Source organism: Coregonus clupeaformis, chromosome 1 (genome assembly GCF_020615455.1).
Source record: "Coregonus clupeaformis isolate EN_2021a chromosome 1, ASM2061545v1, whole genome shotgun sequence".
In the NCBI taxonomy this organism is placed as follows: Eukaryota; Metazoa; Chordata; class Actinopteri; order Salmoniformes; family Salmonidae; genus Coregonus; species Coregonus clupeaformis.
In genome coordinates, this window is record NC_059192.1 from 48,463,261 (window position 1) to 48,485,388 (window position 22,128).

General features: G+C 43.1%; 2 protein-coding genes across 2 annotated transcripts; one reads left to right on the forward strand and one right to left on the reverse strand.

Annotated features, from left to right (window-relative positions):
• The first annotated feature begins 264 nt into the window (after nt 1-264).
• Nucleotides 265-7,656, forward strand: LOC121577819 (centrosomal protein of 68 kDa-like). The gene is made up of 7 exons (XM_045205878.1): nt 265-579; nt 797-1,763; nt 1,794-2,174; nt 2,288-2,493; nt 4,359-4,481; nt 4,747-4,894; nt 7,472-7,656. Exons 1-7 carry the CDS (start codon nt 265-267, stop codon nt 7,654-7,656), a joined length of 2,325 nt encoding a protein of 774 aa, XP_045061813.1.
• A 4,299-nt stretch (nt 7,657-11,955) lies between these two features.
• Nucleotides 11,956-21,531, reverse strand: LOC121569898 (ras-related protein ORAB-1). Its single transcript, XM_041881207.2, has 6 exons — nt 21,097-21,531; nt 15,251-15,323; nt 14,689-14,784; nt 14,207-14,302; nt 13,422-13,553; nt 11,956-13,151 (listed from the first exon to the last, which is right to left on the reverse strand). Exons 1-6 carry the CDS (start codon nt 21,108-21,110, stop codon nt 12,954-12,956), a joined length of 609 nt encoding a protein of 202 aa, XP_041737141.1. The 5' UTR covers nt 21,111-21,531; the 3' UTR covers nt 11,956-12,953.
• Nucleotides 21,532-22,128: the final 597 nt, after the last annotated feature.

Below are 22,128 nucleotides of genomic sequence, written 5' to 3' on the forward strand. Positions count from 1 at the left end.
CATGCAGACTTAATGAGATCAGTGAGGTGAGTCAGGCAGCCAGGAGCAAACATATGATATCATTCCACTCACATGGACCCACTCAGCGCCCTCACACATATCTGTGCTGCCAACCCTGACCATGCAACAGATAGTGGTACCAGTATAAGCAGTCTTTGGTTTACATCACAACAACTGTTTACAGACTGAAAGGTACATTTTTTGCTGTCAATTTCAGCGGTTGCCTTGGATACATGACGCATCTCTGGGCCTTTCCTTGTAACCATGGAGCTGGGAGTTGACAGGGCCTTCCCAGTCTCTCCGATGATGTCCAAGGGCTGCAGTGGGCGACGGAAGACCCAGATTCCAGAGTTTATCCAGAGTGGGACAGGCACAACAACAACCCAACATTCCAAAGACAAAGACGAGGAGAGGAGGACATGGGACACGGGTGGTTCCAGGAAGAATTTTACCATGGCACCCACCTCCAGGTATATGAGTGATAGGAGACAGTACTCTATGAGGAAACCTCTGGTCACCACCACAGAGCAGCAGACCTCCATCCTAAAGAATTCATACCTACAGGAGCACCCAAAAAACGTGAGCTAGGCGTGTATATGCTTTGTAACAAATGCATTGACTGCTACAATTGTATGACTTCTGAGAAGTATAAAGAACACGTTAGATTGATTACCTTTGACTTAATTTTTTTGCTTTGAAACAAATTCTACTTCTACTGTACAAATAACAACAATGAACACCACATTGTATGTTAGCTGTACCTAATGTCCTACTCCTACTCTATCCCTCACCATAGGAGCGACTGTGGGAAGGTAGCAGTAATGAAGCAGACCATCATAGAGCGTTTGACTTCCAGACTAGACGGGCTGAACAGGAGTCCCCAGACAACCTCAACCCCTCTCAGGCTGACATCTCACCCTGCTCAGCCTCCAAAGAGGACCTCAACACCTCCCTGGGGGTGTCTGATCTCAGGATATGGCTGTCACACGAAGAACCCACCTTCAACTCATTACACCTGGGCAGCAGGCCCGGCCGACGTAGCCTCTCCAGCCCACCCCTGGAGGTCCATAGCTTCTCTACTCCACAAAGACCCAAGTGGACCTCCACTCTGCTATCCTCCCTCTCGCCTTCCTACATCCCCCCTTTGCGCCCCTCCAGACAGAGATGGACAGAGCTGAGAGTGGTTGCAGGGGAAGTTTATCAATCACGTGAAGGAGGAGGGGAAACCTATCTAAACGTAGGCCCTTCAGTGGGCTACTCCAAGGGCCGCTCCAACCCTGTGCTCCACACCATGTCCCCCCACCAGGCCAACTACTGGCCCTGCGCCATTACCAGCTCCCTACCCCCCTCCCCAGACCGACACTCTTCGAGCTGGGACCCTGATAAGGAGTACCAGGCCCTCCTGGACTACACCTACCCCCTGAGGCCAGGTAGGGTGGTGGGTGGGTGGGATACCTCAGAGCTCGGGGGTGGGTCTCTCATCCAGACAGACCCAGGCCTCCAGGATTCAGGGATAAAACTGGACCGCCTCTGCAGCTCCACCAGCCTATCAGCTTTGGACTTTTCCCTAAGTGTCACGGCAGGGGTGGGCACTAGTAGGGCCGGGGAGAGTGGGATGCTGGGTATAGGTCAGAGGTCATCTGAGCTGCGTGGGTTCTCACACTCCAAGTCCTCTGATGGTCGCCTCTCCAGTAGCCACTTCTCCTTTGCGGACCCTATTGGTCTATCCGTGGAGAGTCTGGACTGTAGTGGAGGTGGTAGTGGTCTGAACCATTCGCATCGTAGTGGGGAAGGTCACTACCGCCAACATGGCAGCTCCTCCTCCTCTTCCACCACGTTCATCCGCACAACCAGTATCCTTCCCCGGCCAGGGTACCTCGGAGTGTGGGATTGGGACGAGGAGTTCTGGCCTCTCCCGGAGCAGTTGGAGGAGCTCCAGGGTTTGTCCCGGCAGGTCAGGGAGGTGACGGCCCAACTCAGCCAGCCTGTCACAGACTACTGGGACTCCCTGGAGAGGGGGAACACCTCCGTCCAGTCCTCTATGACCCTGGCAGAGAAACAGGAGGCAGAGGAGGAGAGAAAAGAACAGGAGCAGAATGAGGAGGAAGAAAGGGAGGACGAGAAGGAGAAAGAGGAAGTGTCCATTTCTGAAGCACTTCAATACATCAATAAAGGTATGTGTTGGTGGCAGCATTTCAGTAGGCTCTATTATTCCATGGTATTTTATAGTCTTTTTAATATTTTTCAACTTAGCATGTTTGACTTCAAACACTTTTCGTCTCTGAAGCGGTCCATAGTGGGGAGTCCTCCCAGGCAGCCAGAGGCTCTGGTCCTAGGATGAAGGCTGGGGTAGTAGGTAGGGGAGTGAGAAGGGCCAGTCTGAGGGAGAAGGTGGGCATGGTGGACCAGCTGAGTGGACTAACCCTGCCTGAGTTCCAGACGTGGAGCCAGGGGGAGCAGGAGCACAGGGGGTCCCTCATGCAGCACATCCAGGTTAGGACAGAGAGCTAAAATGATCACTATATTTTGTGCAATATAATGACAAGCATATGCCACTGCCACCAATACAATGCAGCATAATGCAATATGATACAGAACACAATGAAATACAATACACATTACACAATCTATGCAAGGTGTTGATAATGGTATATTGCATAATACATGTACAGTACATAGGTCTCATCTCTCTTAAAGGTGCTACACACAGGATAAAAAATAAATAATGACAATGTCATTTCTGAAAATGTCCATAATACATTGAGTGTACAAAACATTAGGAACACCTTCCTAATATTGAGTTGCATACCGTTTTTTTGCTCTCAGAACAGCCTCAAATTGTCAGGGCATGGACTCTACAAGGTGTCGAAAGCGTTCCACAGTTGGCTGGATTTCCTTTAGGTGGTGGACCATTCTTGATACACACGGGAAACAGTTGAGCATGAAAAACCCAGCAGTGTTGCAGTTCTTGACACAAACCGGTGCGCCTGGCATCTATTACCATACCCCATTCAAAGGCACTTCAATCTTTTGTCTTGCCCATTCACCCTCTGAATGGTAACACATACACAATCCATGTCTCAATTGTCTCCAGGCTTAAAAGTATTTATTTAACCTGTCTTCTCCCCTTCATCTACACTGATTGAAGTGGATTTAACAGGTGACATCAATAAGGGATCATAGCTTTCACCTGGATTCACCTCGTCAGTCTATGTCATGAAAATAGCAGATGTTCCTATTGTTTTGTACACTCAGTGTATATCTGGCGCTAATAGTGGAATGATGGTGTTTCACAGTATTACTTAGCCGGCAGTGTTGTGATATTTGCTCAAATTCTACACTGTTCACTCAATTTCAGTTTATGTGAGAATAATGCGGGGGGCCAGTATAAAAAAAATATGTATTCACTAACTGTAAGTCGCTCTGGATAAGAGCGTCTGCTAAATGACTAAAATGTAAATGTAAATATTTATGTGAGAAAACAAGCATGGAATATTGTAGGGAATCATTGTACCATCTAAATCGCTTTCAATAAGAACAAATATTCTTACTTTCGGTTTTGGTCCACCAGCTTCAAACAGCGGTTTGATCCACCAGCTTCAAACAGCTGTAAAAACTATATTTTTTTATATTGAAAATATATTTCACAGCGATTTAGATGGTACAATGATTCCCTACATTATTCAGTGCTTGTTTTCTCACATAAATATTTACATTTACATTTTAGTCATTTAGCAGACGCTCTTATCCAGAGCGACTTACAGTTAGTGAATACATATTTTTTTTATACTGGCCCCCCGTGGGAATCGAACCCACAACCCTGGCGTTGCAAACGCCATGCTCTATCAACTGAGCTACATCCCTGCCGGCCATTCCCTCCCCTACCCTGGACAACGCTGGACCAATTGTGCGCTGCCCATGAGTCTCCCGGTCACGGCCGGCTGCGACAGAGCCTGGATTCGAACCAGGATCTCTAGTGGCACAGTTAGCACTGCGATGCAGTGCCTTAGACCACTGCGCCACTCAGGAGCTAAACTGGAACATAAACTGAAGCACAGCCACAAAGTCAGAACAGCTTTCCTATTTTGACAACAGATGCCGCTCCGGCGGGAGAAATCAATAGGCAAATATCACAGCCAATCACAACACTGGCGGGTAAGTAATACTGTGAAACATTATCATTCCACTATTACTGCAGATATATTATCGACATTTTCTGAAATTACAATGTAAAAATTAAACAACAAAAAAGTCCTATGTGTAGCACCTTTAAATACTACTAAATCCAAATCCACGAACAAGCTGTTGTGGGGCAATTTGATATTAATTCTGCGACTTACGACCTGTTTACCAATCAGACCTTCTGTTTTAACCTGGAGGAGCTCATCCAATGGCTGTACACGGTGGTGGAGAGGATGGAGGTGCTGGCTCCGCCCACTGTGGACATCAAGAGTGTCAAGTCATCTCTGGCGGATTATAAGGTCAGTGGTGCACATACACAGATCCTTTAAATTATCATATAAATCAATTCTATATGTAATTCTATTGGTGTACACTACACGTCCTCTCGGCTTTGGGAGAATGGAAAGTGCCTTATTATTAATCAACCCTCTCTGCCCCCTTCTCCATTTTGTTTCTGTCTCTCTCTCTCTTAATATCTCTATATGCCTCTCTCCCTCTGTTCTTCCCTTTGTCTTCTTCACCCCATCTCTCTCTCTCCTTCCCCCTCCCTTTCTCCCTCCACAGAGGTTTCAGAGAGAAGTAAACGCCCACCAGCCCCTGACCACCTCTGTTCTGCAAACTGGAGAGCTTCTCCTGGGTTGTTTGACCTCCATTTCTCCCGGTGACCCTTCCATCACTGACAAGTTGCTCTTTGCCTACAGCTACTTCATTTGTATCTACTGTATCTCAGGTGTCACCCACCCTTGATAATTAGAACAGGTTTATAAATTATGCTGCCTTCACACAGGAATGACCCTGTTCTCAATTCAAGCGGATCAGCCTGTCAGACCAGACTTCTTCTTAGTAAAGGATATGGAAGTGTTTTACTGGAAGAAGACAATGACCACCCTACACTATTTCCTTTTGTGAATTCTAAAATACACTTGTGCTCCTTTACTAATGGAAGAGTAAAATGAATTGTGTGACACAGCAACAACATCTGAGACTGTTGAAGTAGGCACTGCCTGTGTTTTAAAGGGCTCCAAATTACATTGCATGATTAGTTTACGTGTTTGTGTGAAGGCTACCTTGGTCCTCTGTAGCTCAATTGGTAGAGCATGGCGCTTGTAACGCCAGGGTAGTGGGTTCGATCCCCGGGACCACCCATACGTAAAAATGTATGCACACATGATTGTAAGTCGCTTTGGATAAAAGCGTCTGCTAAATGGCATATTATTATTATTATTATTATCAAAGGGTAGAATTTATTGTCTGCTAACAGTGATGAGCTTGTCTATTTGTTTCAGGTCTCATATAGGTCAGTTCAACAGCTAACACTGGTATACTGTAGATTTGTTCTGGCGGTCAGGGGTAATTCTATACTCACAGTCCTCCCCTCTGACAGAAACAGGAAACACTGTGTGAGGAGAATGCGGCCATGCATGCATGACTAAGAGTGTTGGGGCTCTGTTTTTTTTTCTTTCTCTTATTCCAAATGCTCTTATTCCAAACATGAAGGAAACTTCAAATCAAATTGTATGTGTCACATGCGCCGAATACAACATGTGTAGAACTTACACTGAAATGCTTACTTTCAAGCCCTTAACCAACAATGTAGTTTTAAGAAAAATAAGTGTTAAGTAAAAAATAGATAAGTAAAAAATTTAAAACTAATAATTAAAGAGCAGCAGTAAAAGAAAATAACAGTAGGGAGGCTATTATGCAGGGGGTACCGGTACAGAGTCAATGAGCGGGGGCACAGGTTAGTCAAGGAAATTGAGGTAATATGTACATTTCCAGTCAAAAGTTTAGACACACCTACTCAGTCAAGGGTTTTCTTTCTTTATTTTTTTACTATTTTTTACATTGTAGAATAATAGTGAAGACATCAAAACTACGAAATAACACATATGGAATCCTGTAGTAACCAAAAAAGTTAGCCACCCTTTGCCTTGATGACAGCTTTGCACACTCTTGGCATTATCTCAACCAGCTTCATGAGGTTGTCACCTGGAATGCATTTCAAATAACAGGTGTGCCTTATTAAAAGTTAATTTGTGTAATTTATTTCCTTCTTAATGAGTTTGAGCCAATCAGTTGTGTTGTGACAAGGTAGGGGGGATATGCAGAAGATAGCCCTATTTGGTAAAAGACCAAGTCCAAACTATGGCAAGAACAGCTCAACTAAGCAAAGAGAAACGACAGTCCATCATTATTTTAAGACATGAAGGTCAGTCAATACGGAAAATGTCAAGAACTTTGAAAGTTTCTTCAAGTGCAGTCACAAAAACCATCAAGCGCTATCATGAAACTGGCTCTCATGAGGACTGCCACAGGAATGGAAGACCCAGAGTTACCTCTGCTGCAGAGGATAAGTTCATTAGAGTTACCAGCCTCAGAAATTGCAGCCCAAATAAATGCTTCACAGAATTCAAGTCACAGACACATCTCAACATCAACTGTTCAGAGGGGACTGTGTGAATCAGGCCTTCATGGTCGAATTGCTGCAAAGAAACCACTACTAAAGGACACCGATAAGAAGAAGAGACCTGCTTGGGCCAAGAAACACAGAAATGTGTCCTTTGGTCTGGAGTCCAAATTGGAGATTTTTGGTTCCAACCACTGTGTCTTTGTGAGACACGGTGTGGGTGAACGGATGATCTCAGAGTGTGTAGTTGCCACCATAAAGCATGGAGGAGGAGGTGTTATGGTGTGGGTGTGCTTTGCTGGTGACACTGTCTGTGATTTATTTAGAATTCAAGGCATTCTGCAGCGATACGCCATCCCATCTGGTTTGGGCTAAGTGGGACTATCATTTGTTTTTCAACAGGACAATGACCCAAATGCCAAGAGTGTGCAAAGCTGTCATAAAGGCAAAGGGTGGCTATTTGAAGAATCTCAAATATAAAATATATTTTGATTTGTTTAACACTTTTTTGGTTACTACATGATTCCATTTGTGTTATTTCATAGTTTTGATGTCTTCACTATTATTCTACAATGTAGAAAATAGTAAAAATAAACCCTTGAATGAGTAGGTGTGTCTAAACTTTTGACTGGTACTGTATATGTAGGTAGAGTTAAAGTGACTATGCATAGATAATAAACAGAGAGTAGCAGCAGCGTAAAAGAGGGGGTGGGTGGGGGACAATGCAAATACTCCGGGTAGCCTTGGTGAGTTGAATGTGAAATGTACCACTAAAGTTTCCCATTTCTCTTCTGTTTTCTATGCTAATCTCTATAATACTCTCTCTTCTCTCTTCCCCCGTCTCTCCCCCCCTCTCTCTCTTCCTCTTCTTATGTCCCCCAGTTCTGAAAGAGACCCTCTGTCTTATTGAGAGGCAGTCCAGGGTGCTGGAGACCCACTCAGAGCACCTCTTCTCTTCTTTTCTCTCAGCCATGGACAGCCTGACCCAGCCCGGGGAGCCCAGTGGGGGAGAGGAGACCCAGGCAGGGGACTCCGACAGGGTGGAGGTCCAGGGGACAGCTCAGTGAAGGCTCCATTCAATGTATGGATAGTATGTTTCTACGGTTATGTAGAGATAGGGATATGTTTACTCTATGACGTGTTTTATTATTTGTCATCATAAGAAGTCGTTTGTCTCCTTTTCTCTTTCAGTAAAGAAGAATGAGAGCGGATTGGTGGAGCAGGCTTGATGAGGGGGAGGAGCTTCTTCACTTTGACATGCCTTAAAGGATTGGTTCACAGTTTGTTTGACCAAATGTCTATTTTTCTATGTCAATGGCATGTTATAGAAGGGTCCAGACACTTTTTTTGAGATTTCACTTGGTTTTGAGAAACGTAGACCACCCGCAATAGACTTCCTCATTGCTTGTTCTGGAGTATGGGGTCTATGGAAAAACATTAACAAAGGCTGGTAGGGGAAACTGCTCGAGTCGCACAAAATGGAAAAATCTAATGTTGCGGATAAAGTTCGGAATTACACAATTTCATGTGTACAACATCTAATGACCTGTATCACTAAAATGACGTATTTGAGCCTTTGTTTTGTATTTTACCGTAGCCCCCCCAGTTTAATGGTTGTGATATGAGAAAACTGAGGATGGATCAACAACATTGTAGTTACTCCACAATACTAACCTAAATGAAAGAGTGAAAAAAAGGAAGCCTGTACAGAATACAAATATTCCAAAACATGCATCCTGTTTGCAACAAGGCACTTAAGTAATACTGCAAAAAATGTGGCAAAGAAATGACTTTTTTGTCCTGAATACAAAGCGTTATGTTTGGGGCAAATCCAACACATCACTGAGTACCACTCTTCTTATTTTGCTTGTCATCGGCAAGGACCAGGGATATTTTTAAGATAAAAACAAACGGAATACAGCGAAATACAGGCAAAATCCTGGAAAACCTGGTTCAGTGTGCCTTCCAACAGACAATGTCGATTCGCCTTTCAGCAGGACAATAACCTAAAACACAAGGCGAAATCTACACTGGAGTTGCATACAAAGACGACATTGAATGTTTCTGAGTGGCCTAGTTACAGTTTTGACTTAAATCGGCTTGAAAATCTATGGCAAGACTTGAAAATGGCTTTCTATACTGAACAAAAATATAAACGCAACATGCAACAATTTCAAAGATTTTACTGAGGATCTAAGGAAATCATCAGATTGAAATAAATTAATTAGGGCCTAATCTATGGATTTCACATGACTGGGAATACAAATATGCATTTGTTGGTCACAGATACCTTTAAAAAAAGCTGTTGATTGTGGCCTGTGGAATGTTGTCTCACTCTTCAATGGCTGTACGAAGTTGCTGGATACTAGCGGGAACTGAAACACGCTGCGTACACGTCGATCCAAAGCATCCCAAACGTGCTCAATGAGTGACATGTCTGGTGAGTATGCAGGCCATGGAAGAACTGGGACATTTTCAGCTTCCAGGAATTGTGTATAGTTCCTTGCGACTAGGGGCCGTGCATTATCATGCTGAAACATGAGTTGATGGTGGCGGATGAATGGCACGACAATGGGCCTCAGGATCTCGTCACGGCATCTATGTGCATTCAAATTACCATCTATAAAAAATGCAATTGTGTTCGTTGTCCGTAGCTTAAGCCTGCCCATGCCATAACCCCACCACCACCATGGGGCACTCTGTTCACAACGTTGACATCAGCAAACCACTTGCCCACACGACGCCATACATGTGGTCTGCGGTTGTGAGGCTAGTTGGACTTACTGCCAAATTCTCTAAAACGACGTTGTAGGCGACTCATTGTAGAGAAATGAACATTCAATTCTCTGGCAACAGCTCTGGTGGACATTCCTGCAGTCAGCATGCCAATTGCATGCTCCCTCAAAACTTGAGACATCTGTGGCATTGTGTTGTGTCTATGGAACATTTCTGGGATCTTTTATTTCAGTTCATGAAACAAGGGACCAACACTTTACATGTTGTGTTTATATTTTTGTTCAGTGTAGCAATGATCAACAACCAACTTGACAGAGCTTGAAGAATTTTAAAAATGATAATGGGCAAATATTGTACAATCCAGGTGTGCAAAACTCGTAGAGACTTACCCAAAAAGACTCAGCTGTAATCGCTGCTGTATTGTCTCGGGGGTGAATACTTATCTAATCAAGATACACTACATGACCAAAGTATGTGGACACCTGCTCGTCGAACCTCTCATTCCAAAATCATGGGCATTAATATGGAGTTGGTCCCCCCTTTGCTGCTATAACAGCCTCCATTCTTCTGGGAAGGCTTTCCGCTAGATGTTGGAACAATACTGCAGGGAATTGCTTCCATTCAGCCACAAGAGCATTAGTGAGGTCGGGCACTGATGTTGGGCAATTAGGCCTGGCTCGCAGTCGGCGTTCCAAGTCATCCAAAAGGTGTTCGATGGGGTTGAGGTCAGGGCTTTGTGCAGGCCAGTCAAGTTCTTCCACACCGATCTCGACAAACCATTTCTGTATTGAGCACTGGGGCGTTGTTATGCTGGAACAGGAAAGGGCCTTCTCCAAAATGTTGCCACAAAGTTGGAAGCACAGAATCGTCTAGAATGTCATTGTACGCTGTAGCGTTAAGATTTCCCTTCACTGGAACTAAGGGTCCTAGTCCAAACCATGAAAAAAAGCCCCAGACCATTATTTCTCTTCCACCAAACTTTACAGTTGGTAGTATGCATTCGGGCAGGTAGCGTTCTCCTGGCATCCGCCAAAGCCAGATTCGTCCATCGGTCTGCCAGATGGTGAAGCGTTATTCATCACTCCGGAGAATGCGTTTCCACTGCTCCAGAGTCCAATGGCGGTGAGCTTTACACCACTCAAGCCGACGCTTGGCAATGCACATGGTGATCTTAGGCATGTGTGCGACTGCTCAGCCGTGGAAACCCATTTCATGAAGCTCCCGACGAACAGTTGTTGTGCTGACGTTGCTTCCAGAGGCATTTTGGAACTCGGTAGTGAGTGTTGCAACCGAGGACAGACAATTTATACATGCTTCAGCACTCAGCGGTCCCGTTCTGTGAGCTTCTGTGGCCTACCACTTCACGGCTGAGCCGGTGTTGCTCCTAGACGTTTCCACTTCACAATAACAGCACTTACAGTTGACCGGGGCAGCTCTAGCAGGGCAGATATTTGACGAACTGACTTGTCGATTTTATATACCTGTCAGCCACGAATGTGGCTGAAATAGCAGAATCCACTAATTTGAAGGGGTGTCCACATACTTTTGTATATGTAGTGTATATTAGCGTTTTATTTTTTATATTTCTTATAATAAATGTTAGAATTTTTCTTACACTTTTAGTATTTTGTGTAAATCGTTGACCAAAAATGACAATTAAATCCATTTTAATCCCACTTTGTAACACAACAAAACGCGGAAAAAGTCAAGGGGTGTGAATACTTTCTGAAGGCAGTGTATGCATGACGTGTGCTGAAGAAGCTAAGTATTGTGATATGCTCAAGCAGATGTCTAATAATTTATTTGAGTTAGATATTAATAACGACCCAATGCACTACTCACTCTACAACATGCATGACAGCATTTTTAACCCATTTTTATATCACTGTGGATTGTCTCAGGTTGTGTCCTCACCTGTCTCTGGTACAATGTTCAGACTTCCTCCCGGAGGGAAGGTCTGCACTTGTACAGTGTTGTTGTATATTAGAACGTGGCATGCACTACACATCATTGTAGACTTGTAATATAGGATGTTGGACCATTCAGTGGCCTTATGGCGGCAGGTTGCCTAGCAGTTAGCGCTTGGGCCAGAACATGGAAAACCTGATAAAAAGTGCATTAAGACATACAATACCTGTACCTAAAGCCTCTAAATGTGCAACAAGTTTTTAACCAGTGTCTGTTACTGTAGTAATCTATTGTGAATGTTATGAGGGTAATGTGCACTTCAAATTAGGACTTTTAAACGCCATGGAAAACTTTGTTCTTCCCACTATTGTAATCCTCATTCACAGAATAAACCTGGTGAAAACTACACTACTTATTCCTACTGAGTAAACCTCATACTGTATGGCCACTTGATTTTATGTATAATCAGTATAGAACTCAAGTGTAATAATTAGAATGTGTCTGAATTTAACAGTTGGTGTACTGGTTGAACTCATGAGAATGGGATACATGGGAATTCTGTTCTGACCTTCTGTAGTCTGACTTTACCACAGAATGCTATCTGGACATACAACAGACCACTGTACTATAGCACAAATCTATCTAGACACACTTATCCCTATAGCAAACACACAAACTAAGTAAACAGTGCTAGAGAAATGGTTACAGAGTTCTTTTAAAACTGTATTCAGTTGCCTTTATTATGAAAAAAGAACATAGTGTTTTATATATGCAATTCTGTACTGAGATATTCCACAGGTAATGGCCAATTTGCATACAGATCCTAGTTACTGGTACAACATATTTGCCATATAAATGTAGAATAAATTATTAAAAACACAAAATGTTCCTACACAGCCACCAAGAATCGCAGACAGATCTTTCCGTATCATACAGTCTGGAAGTACAACATTTATTTATTTTTCAGTTTAAATGTGACATGTTGAGACAAATTTAATGCAGAGATTAAGTCAAGACTACTACGATAATGTATTGAAGTCTACAGAACTAGCAAATCAGATCTTACATATATATACACACATCATGTATATGTACATATTTTTCACTATACTTTTTTGCGAGACAGTGAGACACTGTTGTGCAGTTGGCTGACACGCATATTGGCGAAGAAACTACATTTGCCGATACAAACAGCAAAATAACCAACCAGAAAAGAAAAGCGGGGGACAGAAGAACAGAAAACATCATTGAATTTGACTACAGACCAACCCTGCAGTAGGAATGCAGTGAGATAGACACGCACACATTATTCTCATTAACCTTCACACAGAGGAGGGTGGGGGGGGGGCAAGCGAAATCCGTTGTTTCTGATGAGGTCCGGGTAAGGGTGGGGAGGGGTAAAGCCACTCCAGGAGGGGGCCAGGGGAGGTCCAGTGAGCGGCTGACCATCTGACTGCTAACAGATTGCCTAGAAAGTACTACTAATCATCAATTACCAGGGCATAAAGGGAGGGTGATAACCATTAATTTTTGTTGGTAGTGCGGCTACAGTACAAATTCAGGCAACTTAAATTTTGTTTTCGCTCTTACTTTCTATCACACTCGCACTCAGTTACTGTTAAGATGGGTGGGTGGGGCATGGTGGAGAATGGGGCCAGGTGGAGGGGGGGGGGTGACAGGCCAGAGGGGGGTGGTTGAGGTGTTGGTGGGGTTCTCCCTCTCAGCAGCAGCCCCCCGAGGCAGGTTTGACAGGCGTACTCTGGATCTTGACATTGGACTTCTCGTTGCCGCCGGTCGTAGCCCCAGGGCCCATCCTCTTCTTGATCTCAGCAGCCATGGTCATGAAGGCCTGCTCTACATTGGTGGCATTCTTGGCACTCGTTTCCAAGAATGGGATGCCCAGGGAGTCCGCAAACTCCTGCAGCGAAAGGAATGGAGAGAGGGGGTTAGAGGAGATGCTGCATTCATGACAGTACTGTACACTATTACTGCTACTATTTTACTACTGGGTTGCAGACAAAGACCTGATTGTGTCCAGAAACATTTGGTTTGTTTGGGGGCCTCAACAAAATAAAAATGTGAAAGTTTGGAAACCACAGCTCTAGACTATTTTTTCAAAGAGTTAAATGGAAAAATGCATTACTCCTGCGCCATCTGATAACCCATTGTCTTTGTTGGAAGCCCTTACCTTTGCTGTTGTGTAATCCACCACTTTCTTTGTTGTCAGGTCACACTTGTTCCCCACCAATAGCTTGTTGACATTTTCACTGGCGTAGCGGTCGATTTCCTGTAGCCACTGCTTGACATTGTTGAAGGACTCCTAGAAGAAGAAAGATAATCAAAACCAACATGTCAGGGTAGGCAAGATATTTGCAAAGTAAGGCCTCTATTCAATCAGATCCGCTTTAACCGACATCCGCATAGCGGTTGTTTTGGCGGTGTCGGAGGTGGAAATGCGTTTTCGAGCTTTCAAGTCCACAAGCGGCACCTGGCATTATACCTAAAGCGGACATTGGCTGCATAGTGTCGCATTACAAGAAACCCCATGCAGCCATGTTTACAAGTTTGAACAATGGAACGTGTGATGTAATCTACACCTCGATTAGGCTGATAGAAATCCTCATTATTTTGTTTAATGATTTTCTATTTGAGCGTCATTATTTCTATATAGCCTACACTTTCTTGTTCTGAACTTCTAATGTGAGTGGGACAGATGTGGCTTCGTGACAATGATCAAGAGCAGCTGCCCACCGATTTGACAGCTCCAACGCAGTTACACCTTCGACACCGCGAAAACATCAGCTATGCGGGGTTCGGCTATCACCGGTTAATGCTCGATCTGATTGAATCTAGGCCTTAGGTTCACCTGCACTCCTGACTTTCAATTAAAAACATCTAATTGTGGAAAAGAATCTAGAAAACCCAAACACAGTGAAAAGGTAAAGATGGACTGTGCTAAAGAGGCAGACTGACCTGGTCTGTGACGTCATAGACTACGATGATGCCGTGGGCTCCTCTGTAGTAGCTGGATGTGATTGTGCGAAACCTCTCCTGCCCTGCCGTGTCCCACTGTCAGTGTCAACACACAGCAGAGACGCTCAGTCACAAATACGGGAAGGCCAAACACACACATACATGAGTACAACATCTCTGCCAAATAGATGCTGCTTCATAGCACATTCAACTGTGACAAATAAGACCAAAACACACAAATGAGAGAAGGGCATTTCTAACTGATAATTCACCATTTTGTAGTCAACCATGATAGGAGGCCTCTGCCTTGGGATATTTGGTGAAGAGTCTAGAGTTAGGTTTTGGAATGCCTACAATGGCATTTTTTTGGTCCAAATGTGGCCAGATGCTGAAATACATACTTGTTAGGTCCTTGTTAGTATAACTTGGAGCTTCCCTTTACACAGTAGAAGACAAAGAGATGTGGCGGGGAAAGCACTTACGATTTGAAGTTTAATGGTCTTTCCGTCTAATTCTATAGTTCGTATTTTGAAGTCCACTCCGATTGTGCTAATGTAGCTTTCTGTGTACGTGTCATCCTGGGGAGAAAGGAAATGAGAGGAGTTGGTGTGGGAACATTCAGACATCCTGCTCAAAGTACAAATCCTTAACCCTTTCATACATTCTCAGTCTAGAGAAAAAAGGAATGAAAAGTATGATCATTCACCGCAATAGGAGAGTAAACGAGAGAATGTTGACTTAACATGGAGTATTAATACTATAATACAGTATTAATATTAATTTGAATACTATTTCTATGATTGACTTGACCTTTTTTACATTACAGGGCAGCCAGTTCTTACCTGCTGAATTTAGTCCAAGCAGAGCACTAATAATTACATCATTATTATCATTATTATCATTATTAATAATAATAATAGGACTATAATTATTAATGTTAATATGACTGGGTCAGCCTATTGAACAGCTAATGAGTGATTACGAGCACGTTATGAATGGCTATGAGACACTTCTGGGACATGGACGGATCAGCAGGACACTTACTGCAAATCGGAGTAGAAGACAAGACTTTCCGACGCCAGAGTCACCGATCAGGAGCAGCTTGAATAAATAGTCACTGTGGAGAGAAGAGAGATGTTTTAAACAACAGGATTCCAGGTTTCCCACACAGTTTCAACAAAAGTAGCTATAAAACGCTAGCCTTGTTAGAAACCATTGGAAGCTTGACTCTAAACTCTGTAGACAGCATTCCTCAGAACAGTTTCTTCCCTTTTCACCATCTCTCAAGAAGAGATTTCATTGTGGTGTTGCGTCAGACAATTCAAAGATGCCATTGCTGTTACATTGCTTTCAGTGCCTTGGGCAAGATACCGTGTTGGGTTAACTCCTCCCGAGTGGCGCAGTGGTCTAAGGCACTGCATCGCAGTGCTAGCTGTGGCACTAGAGATCCTGGTTCGAATCCAGGCTCTGTCGTAGCCGGCCGCGACCGGGAGACCCGTGGGGCGGCGCACAATTGGCCCAGCGTCGTCCAGGGTAGGGGAGGGAATGGCCGGCAGGGATGTAGCTCAGTTGGTAGAGCATGGCATTTGCAACGCCAGGGTTGTGGGTTCGATTCCAGTATAAAAAATAAAAATGTATGCACTCACTAACTGTAAGTCGCTCTGGATAAGAGCGTCTGCTAAATGACGTAAATGTAAATGTTAACTCTCAGCAGAACTACTTTTGTCACACCACCATACAATCAAAAGAGAGGATAAGTCTGATGTGTTATGATGCTTGCCTAATGCCTAGAAAGGTATTTCACGCCAACCCCATTATAGACAATCACACACAAGTTGAAACCAGACTAATTCAAGCCTGAGTCCAAACACAAAGAGATGCAATCCTGCATTATTTTTGGTACAGAAAAGTAGCGATTTCAGCTGACATCTACTGTCTGCGATTGCAGCAGACAGTGAAACATTGGGTTTTACAGGCAAATGAAACCTCACACTGCTATGACCATACGGAGCTGTGCATGATCAGCAAAACCACATAAGGAACTAAATATCAGTGGAGGAGGTCAACGGTTCAGTGCTCATGTGATACACGCTCAGACAATGGAATTTTAAAGAGGTAAAGTCTGCACTGACCAACTCAGTAGGCCTATGCTCGACTTTACTAAGAAGCCTTCTTTAATTGAGCTCAGACAATTCTGTGGCAACTCTCCCTTCAGATATGATGTCATATCAGCCTGATTCATGTTTAGTGAATAGTGAGCAGTTGTTGAGTTTGCCAAAGCTCTCTGTAGTTCATCAGCTCAGGTTTCAGAGTGCTGCTAACCTTGATCAGGTGTGAGACAGACAAAACACGCAGACACACACACTCATACATACATAGCCTACATAACCGCACAAACAGAGCCTACATAACCGCACAAACAGAGCCTACATAACCGCACAAACAGAGACACAGTCAGACACACGTACGTACATGCACACTGGGTGGAATGAGGCAGGGTACCTCTGCAGCAACTCACAGTGAGGAGGAAAAGGTGAGGGCTGAGGTGTGAACTTAAGACTGAGTTGACATGGTGCTGTGAGTTGTGAGCTCGGGTGATGGTCACCAATACCACTAATATCAATGTGTGACAGATAGTGGTAGCCTTAATGATAGTGTTCTTAGATTCAAATTGGACATCTTATCAAATAGGCTTTTACAGCGTAACAGTGTAGCAACCAGGTATGAGCTTGCCAAACACTGATCTTGAAACGATAGGTCTAACACTAAAACACCATTCCTTGCTCCACTGATGCTTGCTAAAATACACCAAGTCATGCTATGCTCATTTATATGAGCTGAAACCACAGCAGGATGGATAATGCGACAACAAAATGCTGAGCATTAACAGTCCATACATCCTGTCCCACTCCCAACCATGTGAATTAGGCTATGCTGATAATGCTTCCCTATCAAAATAGGTCAGACCAGCAAAAGACAAACCTCTAGCAAACTATACAGCTATTGTCCACTCATGTTCAGCTCTAACCGAGGCCTACACACACACAGAGCTCTCTCAACCCCCTCCACTCGGTATGCTGTGTTTATTTAACAGGGGCATGTGCTGTGCAGTGTGCCATACAACTAGGCTACACACAGAAAGGTACGGAAACTCCAGTAAGCTGATTAAGCATTCCACAGTAGAGGGGAATTCAGCTGGACTTCAGATCGGACCCTCCTCCACTCTCTCCAGTAGTACAGTTAAAAGAAGGCAGGCAGACAGGCTGGAAAGAACCTGGGCGACGCTCTAGTCTGACCCAGCACCAAGGCTAAGAACCTCTGAGGCAGGCCTGTTTCCTGCCTCCCTGTCCTTTTCCTCACCCATTGTTATGAATTACAGTCATGCAGTCTTCATTAAGCAGATGGTTGAGGACAACAATGACAGCCCCTGTGAAAGGCTAGTAGTACCGCTGACTGGTCATGCAAGAGAGAGGGGGAATAGCCTACAGCAAAAACCTGTCCGCCCCACTCTATCACAGTCAGCGTTTTAAGTTGGATTGGATGATACTTTGTATGCTGCAAAGACAGACACACCAAACACGATACCGCCCACCATTATTTGACTCCCACATCAGCTGCTCAGCTCCAGCAGACAGGAGATGGGCTAGAGCTTGGGTTAGAGTTAGGCAAAAGATAATGAAAGCAAGCGCTCTGCAAAAAACACACTAGGGCTGGGAATTGCCAGGGACCTGATGATACGATATTATCACAATACTTAAGTACCGATACGGTATGTATTGCGATTCAAACTTTCACTCAAATAGAAGAGAAGTGCAACTGAAACATAAAATGTATCTGATGCCGAGCAGAAATTACAAAAATAAGCATTTTAGATCTGCATTTACAAAACGCAGTAAGGTATTTCTTATGCGTTTTATCTATTTTTCTGTGTGAAAAACTCAGAATTCTGCATTAACGAGACCCCTGTCATCTCAATACCAAATCATTTCTGGGTAACAAATAAGTACCTTACCGTGACTGTTTTCAATAAAAATGGTTAAAAAAATATATATATATAGTTTCTTAGCAAAGTTCAATTTCTCAAGCAAGAATTTTGCTAGGACTGTTTAGGATTGGTCTGAGCGGGGAGGGGAAAAATTAGCTGAGAAAGAGGTTTGGAACTCTTTCTCATTTGTTTATTAACTAATTTACCGCAAGGCCAAAAGTCCATCCCACCAAACAGACTGAAATTTCAGGCAGTCTTTTCAAACAGCTCTTACACTGAAAGGTAATCAATTTACATGATTTTTTAAAACATTTTAGTCAATTAGCAGACGCTCTTATCCAGAGCGACTTACAGTTAGTGAGTGCATACATTTTTCATACTGGCCCCCTGTGGGAAACAAACCCACAACCCTAGCGTTGCAAGCGCCATGCTCTACCAACTGAGCTACAAGGGGCCAGTATTATTCCAACTGCATAGTGTAGATATGTATAAAACACAGGAATATCACATTTTGGACTGCACTGGGCCTTTATGAGTTTAATAACAACTGAGTTATAATGAATAATGTACCCCCTTGAGGTCTCAAAGAAATAACTAATCAAAAGAGAACCATCGCACTTTCCCAGAAGCTTGGCTGGATATATAAATTAAATTCTGTATCTCCACACGGTTTAAACTAAGAATTAGATTTCACTTCCTTCCTATAAGCCACATTTGGACTGTTCTACATGAACAATGTCCATATCAGATTTTGCATATTGTTTATTTATGAACGGCTTTGCCTGATGTCCTTTATAGTGGGCTAGCTCATGAATGGATTTGATGTATTTAGGTGAGCGGACACCTGGGGGCGATTGATTTGTGAGTTGCCCTTCGTACCCACTCCCATACCCTATAACTCTTTCTTTTTGTGACAAATTTGTATACAGGTAGACCAGAGGGGCCGATGAGTGGCAACCCTGATTAGAAGCAACTGCTGCTCATCTGTTGTTCTTTCGAAATGCTGTTTTGAATGAAATAAAATTGTACCTACACACTGAAGAAGGCTGTAAAGCTGAAACGTCTGTACGCTATCCTTGACATTGAATAATGAAGTAAGCTTTATGCAATATATTTGAGTGTGAACCCATTACACCTCTGTCTCAAATAAATGTCAGAGGAAGGCCCTTAAAATTGTCAAAGACTCCAGCCACCCTAGTCATAGACTGTTCTCTCTGCTACCGCACGGCAAGCGGTACCGGAGTGCCAAGTCTAGGTCCAAAAGACTTCTCAACAGCTTCTACCCCCAAGCCATAAGACTCCTGAACAGCTAATCATGGCTACCCGGACTATTTGCACTGCCCCCCCACCCCATCCTTTTTACGCTGCTGCTACTCTGTTAAGTATTTATGCATAGTCACTTTAACTCTACCCACATGTACATATTACCTCAACTACCTCAACTAGCCGGTGCCCCCGCACATTGACTCTGCAACGGTACCCCCCTGTATATATAGCCTCCCTACTGTCACTTTATTTTACTGTATATATAGCCTCCCTACTGTCACTTTATTTTACTTCTGCTCTTTTTTTCTCAACACTTTTTTTGTTGTTGTTTTATTCTTACTTTTTTTGTTTAAAATAAATGCACTGTTGGTTAAGGGCTGTAAGTAAGCATTTCACTGTAATGTCTGCACCTGTTGTATTCGGCGCATGTGACCAATAAAATTTGATTTGATTTGATTTGAAATGTTATCCTGACTATAAATGGAGGTTATTGCCTAGTGTGCCTGTCAAAAAAGGAAATGGCTACCCTTGCAATGGCATATTCATTATCTTGTGTAATCAGAATAGAATCTTCTGGAGAACATTTCAAATCAGATGTTCACAGCCATGCCAGTGGGACTGTTGAATAGATGAGAAAAAAATAATGTCAACTGAGATAAAATACAAAATATGTATCATAAAACACCAACCTATAGGTCTAAACTACAGGACTCAGGTACTTGCCAACCTGCTTGGAGGGATGGTAGACAGTGGCTTGCCCAACAACCCAATGAGTGTGTTGAAAGCAACATGTCATATTGCATGTGACCTACACATGACTGACTCAGGATGTAGAGAGTAGGTGTGTGGCACGGACTCCTATCCTATTGCTTAGTTGCTTTCCACTTGATGGCCAAATTCACAGAATATCATGGATAAGTGTATTTATCAATCACAAACCTTAATTCACTAATTTGGTTTCTTGTCAATGTAGTTAACTAACAAACAGTGTACTAGTTAACTGCATTGCCTAACTAGCAAGGAGTTACCTAGTTAACATTGTGCGGTATAGCCGCAGTTGAAATCGTTGGTATAGATATAGCTAGCTAGTTAACATTAATTATTGACCACAAGTGTACGAATGCTGTAGTAATGTAACGTTACACACTGGGATATTGACTTGCCTGGCTAATGTTAGTTAACTAGTTAGCTAAATTAGAGATTATCACAACATATCTAATGACATGTACAGTAGCTAGCTGACGTGTGTTGAATTATCAGGCTACTAGAATAAAAAGGTAACTAGCTAAGTAACTTACATTAGCTAGTACCAACTAAACTTAGCTACTCTGCCCTAGCAGTTAACGTTAGCTAACTATTTATTTTGAATAACTATGCCGGTGCTAGCTAGCAACTAGCTAGCTGGCTGTAAACACACATTTAATGACATGGAGTAACCTGTGTGAAACGTTAATATACCTCAACAAACAACACAGTGACTAATGGTAGCTAGCCAACTAGTTTGCACTTTTTAGACGGACAAAACACAAACAGGTTAGATAACGTTAGCTGTGTAGCTAGCAGAACAGCTAGGTTAGCGAGGTAGCTAGCAGAACAGCCATCTAGCTAGGTTAGCGAACGTTCACAGTTAGTTACTTACTATTCGGGATTCATCGTGGACTCGTCACAGTAAATCCCCGTTTCTTATAAAAACGGCACTCCCTTTCGCTCTGAAAACTGTTAATAAATAGTTAGCTAGCTAATTCCTTTGATTAAAAAAGTAACTAACGTTAACTAGCTGGCAAGGTATTCCTCCAAACCCAGGCTAGTTGTCTTGAAACCCAAAATGGCTGCTAGTATCAACCAGGAAATAGCAACTCCTCAAACACTGAACAGAGAAGCCCTACTAGAGCGAGTTTAGCGATTCTCGGAAATCGTAGTTTGTTCCTAAAGGGTCGTCTTATATTGAGTATGTTCTACCGTGCCGAATATGACTACAGTACCCTAATGACAATGTAGCTAGGAAAATAGGCTGGTCGATGTTTCGCTTGCCCCTTGTGCTTGCTGTCAAAGCTTAGGAAGATTACGTCATTACTAGTGAAACGTGGCAAAAATGTTGGCGTGAATCAGTCTGGACTGGGGAAATCAATGAATTGCTCTCCATTAAGATTAATCAAATCTAAATCATGTCTGTCATATTTGATTACATTAATTCTAAGATGAGTGCCAAAAAAACGAATTGTTTCTCTGTCAATATGTTCTCAAAATGTATAGTATGACCCTGATGGTTAAAGTCTGTTCAGTGTGTAAACTAATGACAACAAAGGACCACATGGGGGATACAATTGCAAAATTAACTGAAGGCACAGTCCAGTTCCCTCATGAAATTGACCAGCGACATCAGATCATTTGATATCAACAAAGGTTAGCTAAATTTGTACATTCAGAAGGATCTTCCATCCTGAGTTGTTGAGTCATAGTGTGAGTGACATCAGCCTAGGATGGTCACCTGTCAGACCTGTCAGCACCTGCACAGGTATGAGTCAGTCAGTCCATAAGCTGTGTATGTGAAAGGAGTTCAACATTTCACAAGTAGGCTAAAGCTAGAAACTTCCTTTACACAAATTGCTTTAAAAAAGTCTGCTACATACCATTATAACATTATTTTTTTATTATACCTGTGTGTAGGCCT

Bases quoted from the DNA above. Each gene is read 5' to 3' on its own strand.
- LOC121569898 (XM_041881207.2), bottom strand. The intron at 14,303-14,688 runs GTAAGTGCTTTC...TGACACTGACAG, and splicing joins AGACCATTAAACTTCAAATC to TGGGACACGGCAGGGCAGGA. The intron at 13,152-13,421 runs GTAAGGGCTTCC...CTTTCGCTGCAG, and splicing joins TGGATTACACAACAGCAAAG to GAGTTTGCGGACTCCCTGGG.
- LOC121577819 (XM_045205878.1), top strand. From the start codon at position 265: ATGGAGCTGGGAGTTGACAGGGCCTTCCCAGTCTCTCCGATGATGTCC. The intron at 1,764-1,793 runs GTCTGAACCATT...GTAGTGGGGAAG, and splicing joins CTGTAGTGGAGGTGGTAGTG to GTCACTACCGCCAACATGGC. The intron at 4,482-4,746 runs GTCAGTGGTGCA...CTCCCTCCACAG, and splicing joins CATCTCTGGCGGATTATAAG to AGGTTTCAGAGAGAAGTAAA.